The sequence below is a fragment of the Akebia trifoliata genome, chromosome 2 (genome assembly GCF_017979445.1).
Source record: "Akebia trifoliata isolate Shusen 1 chromosome 2, ASM1797944v1, whole genome shotgun sequence".
NCBI classification, from domain to species: Eukaryota; Viridiplantae; Streptophyta; class Magnoliopsida; order Ranunculales; family Lardizabalaceae; genus Akebia; species Akebia trifoliata.
In genome coordinates, this window is record NC_141376.1 from 1658971 (window position 1) to 1670258 (window position 11288).

Genomic DNA, 11288 nt, shown 5'->3' on the forward strand with positions numbered 1-11288 from the left:
ATTTCATTTGAATTGGAGTGTGGACATATGGGTCTCTCTCCATAGTCTAATTATTGTCTTTTTCTGTGTTGTAAAATAACATTAATCCCGATCAATCAATGATGTGTTGGTGACATGTATGTTTGAATAGATTAAAAAAAATTATCTTCAGAGAGATTTAGAGTTTGAAGATGAATATTTTTTTTTATAAATCAAGGTTATATATGTTTTTTTTTTTCCTTTCAATCAGACTTCTTGTGTAAAATGAGGTCGACATGCCATTTGTTTGAAAGTCCTTTTATCTCCTACAAGCTTTCTCATGTTAAACGTGGGGATTATATAATTAATGTATGCATGTAGTAGCTAGGGCCTAGGGAAAGCCAATGACTAGACCTCCTCCCTCATCTTTTGGGCGTCATATTTCTAAGATTTATACTTAAAACGGGTTCCGTTTTAAAACAACAAACGGACCTACGAAAGTCTTTCAATGTGAGAGAATGGATAAATGTCCGTACGTGGCGGTTTCCTCGGACATGTTGTCTAGTTATAAATCGCTTTGGACTTTTGCGCATCGTTTTCGAATAAATCGCTTTGGACTTTTGACTTTGGTCGTACTTATAAATCTTCCCACTAATTAGGACTTATCCACATTGCTGACGTGGAATTCAACGTGGCAAATATGGTTTTTGGTGGTGGCGAAGAGTTGGATATATACGAGAAGATGAAAAGTGCCAGCTATACAGGTTCTCAGTAACGTTGACGGATTTGTTGCTCGGTACACTATGTTCGCTGGAACAGAAACAGACATTAGATCTTATCCAAATCCTATTTTAAATTAGAGTCGTGCTGGGTTGAGACAATGACTTGGTGGTGCATACATAATCGTAGATGCTTTTTTATGAGGTACAAATAAAAAATATCTACGATTATATATGCATCATCATGTTATTTGTGTCACCTTGTGTCCTTTTCTTGTCATTCCAGCATTTGTGTTTAAATTATGGAGACTAAAAAAATGTGGAACGGTAAATATAAGCTAGTGAAGGAAAAGGGTGACATATTATCACGTAGTATTATATCAAAATGTGGGGCCGATCAAGTGGTGGTACTCGATGTTGATCAAGATGATTTGTGGTGAGGATTTTGCACATGGTGTGGGGACATCTTCAGTTTTAAATATGTTCATTATATCTACACCATCAACTATGGCTATGGGTGTGTATTCCTCTCCTTTCTAATTCGGCAATCCTTTTTCCACATTTATTAACCATCCTTTGTGTGTGTTGGTTGAATTGTTTAAATCATGATAAGTCAGTCAACTAAAAATTTTAACCGAGTAATGAGATCCACAAAAAAATGTAGTCGAGGTGGGTCCCTGGTATCATCAAGTAAAATATTCACATAACCACATTTATCCATCAAGCTTATCGAGTATGAGTCATAGGCTTATTTTATCATAAATTGGTTTAAAAACAAGGGTTAAGGACACACGTTAACAAGACCTTAAAAACAAAAGTGTGGTTTACAAAGAGAAAAGAGAGAGAGAGAGAATAAATCAATGCAATTAAGTAGGTGAGATTATCATCGCCCGATGATGTGTCCTAATTTTTTTTCCTTTCGACAAATTTTTTTTATTAATCTTAAAAAAAGGTAGAAGGATTAAATTAAGTTAGGATATTCTCTAATATTCCATTAGGATTTGGATGGTCTTACTTACCATGGGAATATCCTACACTAATGCTAAGATAAATCTAAATGTGTCATAGGAAGTTCTTAGAAAAATTTAATTAATGATAAAGTTTTGAAAAATTTACTAAAAAGGACTCTTGTGGAGGGATTTTTTTTTCTAATTAATCCGTGAGTTTTGCACGGTTACTTGAAAGTCCATTAAATTAAATTTCTTATTTCTTAATGGTCCTTTAACCTCATCTCAAGTTATAATGTTTTTGAAATACCCCTAACCTCCAACTTCTTCACATACTTAGATTTGCCAATGAAGATTCCTATCATTTTTGACGATTTTTTGTCATGAATGAAGAATGGAAATAATATATTTCTAATTGTAAACATTTTGATGTATTTTTTATTTGTTTTGATAATTTATAACAAAAAATGAAAAATGAAATTGAGATATAAAAAAATTTAGAGTGTCAAACTCACCACTTTTTAAGGTTGAACTCGTCACTTTTTATTTATTGTCTAGTTCAACATTTTTATTGTCGAGCTCACCAATTTTTATTTATTATCGACCTCACCAAAAAAAATCCTTAACTTTCAAGATGTATCTCTCATATTTTTAGAGGAACCAACAAGACTGTTGATTTGATCGTGTCTATTCAAATTACCGTGGGTTGCCAAAAATTTGAATGTAATTCCTTTTCTAAAGATCTTTTGTCCACCCTTGATCCGGATAGTAGAGATATGTTGTAACTAAGGTATAAGTAACTAGTTTTGGTCTGCCTTTATCCCATTAACCTTTTAAGAAAAGAAAAAAAAAAAAGTTTATTTATTTATGTGATTTTTTCTCATATCTGACTTTATTAGGTCATCAAAATTGCTTCACGATTCTAACCATGTATATCGGTATAGGACAACCGATTGTAACACAAAGTCAAACACCAACTGTATTACGAATATACATCACACATATCAATTCGTGTGGATACGAGCTTATATTATTAATGTCCGTTGTCTGTAGTTTGATTTTAGTCACTGTTTTACTAGGAATTTGTTCCAGTCCCACTTATTCTTAATATTTTTAGAGCTTCTATTAACACGTCAACTTTTACTTATAACACACCAATCATTGATAAATACTGATCCTGTACCTTTGGAACTAGCGTTCCAACCAGATTACCCGTCTCCTATGCCCGTTGTTTGTCACACCCTTTAAAGCCCAACGGGCTATTGAGTGCTTGACCGACCACTTGGTTGATCTACACCCAAAGATCAACTTTACTCATGATTTCTGTATGTCATCTTTTTATCAGGGGCTTCATGAAAAGTCCAACAAATGGATTTCAAGTTCATGATGATAAAAATGCCAAAATCAAATGGTTTTAATTCGCCTATCAGACTTGGCTGTGACTTGAGAACATTGATCTCATTACTTATTAGCTTTTGTAAATAAAATAAAAAACAAGAGTCGCGATAATATGACACCCCCATCACTGAACCATAGATCATTTGCCTAGTGATACACAAAAAAAAAAAAATTATGATTATGCGTATCCCAAAGCAAATGATCTACGATTCTGTGATGGGGCCATAGGGGATTGTACGTCAGAAGGTTGCCTAAGAAAATCATTATACAAAAAACAAATCTAAAGCAACCAAAGTGACCTCTTCCTAGAAGAATAAGTCTACATCAAATACTAACAGTGTTTAGGGGAAATACACACACACATTCAAGAGTTTCATCTTTTTCATACATACATGAGAGATTTAACGGGCAGACTTACCTGTTAAAATTTTACTACAAAAACTCCCTTACTTCATCAAGTACTCGACAAACCTTACCTTCAGGTAGCCTAGGTAAGATTTCCATTCTTAGAAAATATTGGTGGGCCCACATGGATTATCACAAGGCAATCCAAACACCACTCTTCTAGTTTTCATTGAAAAACTCAGATTAAAAGAATAAAATCAAGAATAGCTCTTTTTTTAAAGTATGATCCAAGATATTGAGAAGAATGTACAGCCATCAAACTCTCAAATTTAAATTTAAAATTCAATTGTGAAAATTAAAGTTTTTTCTGTTTCTTTTAAAGTCCTTAGAATTTTGTCATTCGCAACCCTGTGACATCGGATCATGTTTTTGAATGTCACAAATTGAGGAGACCTGACTAACTTGGTAAGAAAAGTGTTTTTCTAACCCAAGAAATCTTGGAGTGGGACTTACATCTTTTAAAAATATTAAATACCTGTAATTCCCTTAGATCTTTCAATTAAATACCCTATTATATACTCCTATGTTTCAGGAGAGAATTAGATAAGACTGGGATTATGGGTATTCAATCATTTTAGAAGATGTGAGTCCCACTCCAAGGTTTGTTGAGTAACAAACTTGATAAAGTATGAGAGTTTTTTGTAATAAAATTGTAACAGAAAGGTCTGCCAGATGAATCTCTCTAAATACTCACCTGGACAATATTAACAAGTTACTAGTCATGGAGAGGACGAAGTACAGCACCAATGATCTTCATCTTACAAACCCTCCCCCATCTCGTCATCATTACTTCCACCGGCCTCCATCTCTTCATCATCTATCTCAGCCTCACCTTCTAGCAGCCATTGTTCAAGTTCATCAACTTCTTCATAGTCATGCCTCTCAAAACCATCTAAGCTATCCCAATATCCAGTTCCCAATTCCTCACCATCGCATGACATGTGCAAGAATGGACGACTCCTTGCCAAGGCATCCACCAGATCTCTGTTCACGCTTCCTGTAACCCCAAACCATCTCAACCTTGGAAAATAAGGCTTCTTGAACCATCGAAATGAAAGTTGCGTAATGCCCTTGCATTCATACAGGTCCAGCAATTGCAACCTACTCCCATGCCACCCATCACCCTCATCAACCTGCATTGAAGCTAATGCCATGACTGACATGTCACCTATGCGTGGACACTCTCGCAGTCGAAGTTCTACAATTGGGACCTTACTTTTAGCTAGTAGTAGGATTCCATTGTCAGAGAGATTAGGAAGGTTTGACAGGTTCAAATCTTGCAAGGCCTGCCCAGAAGAGCCATCAAATATAGCAGCAATGCATTTGTCAGTAAGTCTTTTACAACCTCTGACAGATAATGAGACTAATGAACCCAACACCTCATGTCCCAAGTATGATAATCCAGTATCACTGATATCAGAACCATCCAATAGTAAAATCTTCAATTTTTTAAGAGTGCTGATTGCTTTTAGGGCCCCATCCCCGAGATTTCGACAATCTCTTAAATCTAGAACTCTGAGATCAGTGTTGCAAGCTAAACGCACGACTGCGTGGTTGGTTAAGAGACTACACCACCTTAAGCTTACATTTGTCAGAGAAAGGGAGGTGGCAGAGATGTCATGAAATACCAGATCCGTCATTTGGGTCCCATAACACACCCTAAGCTTGTGCAGGTTACAGCATGAATGCAAGATTGCCCTGAAACCTGTATCTGTAACACGGCAGAAGCCTCCAAGAGAGATACTTTCAATGTTTGAACATTTATCTGCCATTAATAGAACACCAAGATCATTAACTCGTCTGAAGTAGGTGAGGAGAAATTCTTGGCTTCGAACCAAGGACAGGTGTTTCAATTTCCCACGTTGATTAATCTGTTGAAGACCAGAGTTGGTGAGGTCAAATGTCATTGTTGGCTCCATGAAGGGTGCATCTCGAAGATCCAAATGTGTCAATGACACGAGGGTTTTACTAATAGTAGTAACCAAAGTGTCTGTAATATAGTCTACTGAGAGGCACAACTTCTGAATATTGGGTAACAAAGATGGACGAACAGGAGACGGTGCCTTGTGGGGTCCCATAGTTGGACTAAGCAGTTCGGTCACCATTACTGAGGAGATGTAACCGATCTCAAGGGTTACGAGATCTTTTGAAACCATTTCCCAGACTCGAGCAAAATTATGACGAAGAAATATCGAGACATCAAACATCAGGCTCAATGACTACAAGAGACACATCATCCATCAGTTAACAGTTCAAAGATTCTTTTAAGGGATGCAATAAAAAGGTGACTCGAGCAAAATTATGACGAAGAAATATCGAGACATCAAACATCAGGCTCAATGACTACAAGAGACACATCATCCATCAGTTAACAGTTCAAAGATTCTTTTAAGGGATGCAATAAAAAGGTGTAAACTGCTTGTTAAACAACTAACTAAATAAGAATAAGAATGCAATACCCACAGGTAAAATGTAACACAAACACTAATTAGCAAAGTTACAGAAAGGAAAAAAGTTACAATATACAGTCAGCATTCAATAATTAACCTTATTAAACAGGTAACCTTATCCAACAGAACATTAAAGAAAATTTTGAAACATAATTAGTCCATTTTTTTATAAGTTGGGGATAGGTGAAAGTTATTTGTGTACTATAGAGATTTATGGTACGGCACTTGCATGTTTTCATCAATTTTTGCACTTGCTTATTTTCTTATCATTTGTATCACCATGTTCTTGAGTACAACAAACATAATTAATACACTTCTACAGATCTGATGATGAATCTGAACCCTGGGATCATCTAGAGTACACTTATCACATAGCAATTGTAACTTCTGAAACTAAAGAATTGGAAGGAAGATGCCTAGTCATATACAATTGATATACCATATATTTAAGGTCTTCTACAACAGAATTTATATGGTAAGGTATTCACCTTGAAAATTACATCAGGTCAAGGGTATTTATCTGCCTAACCTAAAGCATTATTTTGTGATGTAGGGGGGAGTGTGTCACGAACTAAAATGGTTCATTGAGGAGAAATCCATAACTAGGATGTAGGGGTTCTTTCCTTCCCATGTTAGCTTGCAGAACTTTTCACAAGGCAAGACCAAAAAAGTGAGGTTTTTGGTTGGCATTGTCCCCATCTGACTAATAAGGTAAAGTCTGTGGAGCCTCATTGAAGTAATAAATTGTTTATTTTAAGTCCCAACGATTAATGCTACATCCAATTACAGGACCAATAGTTCATTTAGGAGAAATTCACCAGGTCCTTTCCTCATCTTATTTTAGGTCCACCTACTTATCAGGTCCTTGAATCAAATGCTATATTTTTTTTCTTGGTAAACATCAATCCCTAATTGATTTGTGTTGTTCAACTTGAGGGAATTCTTAAATCTACCAAAACTGCTTATTTCAAGCCAAAAAGATGTTCCAATTTTCTCCAGTTCCCCCCTTCCTAATCGTTCTGTGCATTTAAGAAATAGATGTAAATGGATTGGTTATGTATAAAAAAAACCCAATGATGGGAATATTGAGGAGCATTTTGATGCAAGTTGAAGGCTCTAAAAATGGAAGAGGAAGACCAAACATGGCATGGGTGTGGGTATGACGGATAAATAAACATAAGACACATACTCTGATAAAGAAATGACACAATATAAGAGTTTAATAGCGATATAGACTCTAAATGCTGACCTAATATTTTGAATATTACATAGATGATGATGTAAATGCTTTTATAAAGTTCATTTGGAAAATTAATATATTCAGGTTAACCCCTTAATTTTATCAAAATAATCATAACATTTGGAACTTATAAGTTAATAACACCAAAAGACAGAGCTTTTCTACTAAAGACAATACATGGAACAGGCATTTGTAAAAAAGCAGTGTAAGGCTTAATCTAGAATTTTCAATCCATAACAAAATACACCTAAAAATAGTTTAATGATAAGTGACAATGCTTCATGTAGCCAAATAAGATTAGGCTATGCTGACGACCATAGAAAGAGTGGAATGGTAATAAACTTAGCATATAGATGAAGTGGAATGCCGAAACAAGCTTAATGTAACCAACCAAAATAATGGGTTAAGGCTATAATGAGGAATAAACTGCCTTTATATGTTAATCTTACTTCTAACTGAGAGCAACCACTTAGTAACTCCTCCAGATCAGAAATATAGATAGTACGGTCGCTTTTTTCAGCTACTGAACCCAAATAGAGGGACCTGATGAGAACAAGAATTTGACATTAACAACTTCATTTGACATACAAGTGAAATGATATTCAGCTAATACTAGTGTTGAGATCACAATCATTGAAATATTTTTTGAAAAGCAAACGACACACTCAAAAAGGAAAAAGAAAATAATTGAAGATAATTCAGAGTATGCCACCCATTTCTACCATGTCGACTTGAATTCCAAGCATAGTTATTGTAGTGATCACATTACGCACACAACCAAATAGAAAAAGTAAAAATATTTCAAAAATTGTTTCACCAATAAAAGATTCTTAAGATATGAAATTTAAAACAAAAGTAATGTTTCCTTTTTTGATAAGTTGTGGTTTATTTTTTGTAATATGCGAAACAAAATAAATGAAAAATAGTGGAACACCAACTATTAGAGAAAATCCAAGGCCATCTATAGAAGCATAACATAATTTCCTTAGAACAAATTTGTAATCTTTTAGAAAATTGAAAAGCAGCAACATTTCTTTTTGGGGAAATTTTAGCTACCCTTCCATAGAGGGCCTAAACATATGTCACATGTCCAAATGTTTTGCCTCAAATGGATATGTTTGAATGAAATGTAAACCCGAAAGATGAATGGAAAGTTAATGGATCTCTTCCAAATTATCTATGTGGCTTGCAAGTCTCCTTAGTGCTAGCCATATTGGTCTCAATAATGATGGAATCACTTATATTAAAAAAATAATGATGGAATCATAAATGTTGTCCATCTAGAATCAAATGTTGCATTGATAAAGACATGAGTGTTAAGAGTTTGACATGGATACAAATTGTTGAATTGGATGAATATTGAGATTAAATCTGTGGAGTATATTATATTTTCAACTAAGGGTAGTGATATGGTTAGGAACAAAATAAGAGATTGGGAAAGTAATAATTTCCCTTGAATAACATAATAAGGGTAATGTACTTACTTTCAATTATAGAATACTGATGGATTATATGATGCGAAAAGAGTTCACACGTGGCATTATATTTTCTCGATGGAAAATATTAATTAGAAAACGTATAACTCGTAATATGTGGCAAATGTTAATTAATATCTTTTAAGTAGGGAAGGAGAATATACAAAAAAATTGAATAGTTGCACCAAAATCTGAGTGCTAAAATACAATACATGTCCAACATTGGCACATCACCCTTTAGATAGGGCATAAAATGGGTCAAATTTTATCCGAAATCCGAGTAATCCGAATTTGGTAGGTTTGGACCATTGGAGTAGATCCGAATAAAAACATGGGTTGATGTCCCTTGACCCAAATCATCTGGGTCAGATATGGATCCATCCCCATACCCGCCTATACCCAAATGTTATATTGCTTTGAACATTATATTTTTATGTTTTTCAAAATATCTTTTATTTACTACTTCAATATAAAATGAATTCTTATAAAATAAATGAATTATAATAGTAAAATAGAATAATATAGCAATTAGAAAAGAAATATAGCAAAAAAATGTTGAACGGTCCGAAATGATTCGACCCTAATCAAGTAATTTGTTCGGGTTGGATCCGGATTTAGTGAAATTAATATGGTTTAAGCTAATAAGATCCAAGTTGAATCCAGATAAAATTCAGATCTTGGTATGGATATACTCGTATCCGGCTCAAACCTACCTTTATATGAGTCCATCAAACATAGAATGAATCACTTCTCAGGTGGAAACCTTGACAGAAGTTATCTTCAAATATCTGATTGAAGTGTTGTCTTAATGCCACTGAAATCATCTGTAGCTAAACCCCAGCATGCATACCAGCTCTGTCAATTAATCATATTTTGATTTCTTTACTCTAGAAAATGTCACTAATCCTCTTGACAGGCCTGGTTCTTTGAAAGATCTATATATTTTGATTTCTTCCGACACAATCACTTTTGAAATTTGACTTTTTCCTCCAAACTATTTTTCGATTTCCCCCCTTGGGATAAATCCCAGTACACCTGGTACATGTGGAAGGGGTGACATGCTTACCCTGTGGGATTGGTTGGGTGTTCTAAGAGGCTTGGATACCCAAGATATCAAAAATAAATAAATAAATAAATCTTCTTTTGAAATCCTGCTCGTCCTCATTTTGACCAAAGGACAAATGTTTCCATGACATTTCAAGTTTCCCATTTTCAAAATAGATACAGGTCTAATGTAATTCCCTTCTTGTCCATGTCCCCAGTCTCCACTACTATCATCCCCAGATATTTGCACAAGTTAACATCTACAATTCCATAACGGAAATAACAACAGTTTTTCTTGGCAAAGATTTACATGCTTTATTAATTCTCATGCAAAATCATTATGTTAGAATTTCCAACTTTCATCAGAAACATTAAGCAATGGATTCCACAAGATCTTGTATACTTGAGATAAAATGATTGTTCATCGTCATTTTCGATTTACAGATTATCAAACGATGGTAGGCTCTTCTTCCATACTTGAAAACCTAGCCACCCAGGTTTGGATCCTAAGCGTCGGATCTGTAAGATAACTAAGAAAGTAAAACAAAAACAAACTACCAAAAAGAGAATCTATATTTAACGAACCTCAGATCCCTGCACCGCCCTCCAATTTCTGAAAGCAGTTTTCCGCTAAAATCGTCGCAATTATGCAAACAGAGATCGTGCAAAGACGGGCGAAGTAGATGCTCGATTGACAAATCATCAAGAAGGCTGCAATCAACCTTGAGGCTTCGGAGGTAAGGATTGGGTGGCAACAGAGGCCTCAGCAGATCGAATGAAGGAGCGATGTCCTGGAAAAAAAAAACAATTTGAAAATTTGCAAGGATGGAAACTTGAGATATTAAATTGTATCCATTAAATTTGAAACCCTAGAATATGTGATGGAGATTGAAGATCATAAAACTTACGAGGAGATGGAAATTGGGAAGGAATGAGAGGATCTGAGAAGTACAGGCGTTGAAGGTCTTGCAAGTGGCCGCGACAGAGCAAATCGAAGAGATGTCGAGCTTCGCCATTATAGACACGAGAAGCGCAGACGGTAAAAGCTCCAGATTTGGTGTATCCGATGCGCAAGTAGCCATCTCTCTCTCTCTCTCTCTCAAGTCTCAAATGAGATGAAATAAACGCACTTGCGTTTGACCCAATTCTGGTTGGGCTTTTATATTAGGGCTTCAGTGCTGTGCGCAGTGAACATGGTTATCGGGTCGCCCAGGCGCAGGTTAGTGTTATACAGATCATCTACCTTTACCTATTGAACTTGATATACACTTTACTTGCCCACTTGGGAAAAGTACCATGACCGCACCGTCCGAACCTCCACGTTGAGACAAAGTCAAAAGAGATTTTCTTTTTCTTTGTATTTTTCTGTCAACGTCTGATTTAGATCATGAAACGTAGAGGAGTTAATTAAGCCAATAATGAAAGCATGATTAAAAAATTATTTAAAAATTTTATTTTTTAAAATGTATATAAGGTTCTAAAAGTTTTTTTTTTTAAATACTTTTTATCCAAACAGACCCTAGGTTGATCACACTAGTTTAATTTGTTGCAATGGTCACTATTTGGCAGTGGGTTCATAGCATAGTTAACAATTGAGTATTGATAATATGACTCACCAGGTGACATACTCAATCGACTCCATGACGTGATAA

At 35.1% G+C, this 11288-nt stretch overlaps 1 protein-coding gene across 1 annotated transcript; it reads right to left on the minus strand.

Annotated features, from left to right (window-relative positions):
- Window positions 1-3303: 3303 nt before the first annotated feature.
- On the minus strand, window positions 3304-10846 carry LOC147408654 (F-box/RNI-like superfamily protein). Its single transcript, XM_086420402.1, has 4 exons — window positions 10545-10846; window positions 10222-10427; window positions 7567-7660; window positions 3304-5646 (listed from the first exon to the last, which is right to left on the minus strand). The coding sequence occupies exons 1-4, from the start codon at window positions 10716-10718 to the stop codon at window positions 4186-4188; spliced, it is 1935 nt and encodes a 644-aa protein (XP_086276528.1). The 5' UTR covers window positions 10719-10846; the 3' UTR covers window positions 3304-4185.
- Window positions 10847-11288: the final 442 nt, after the last annotated feature.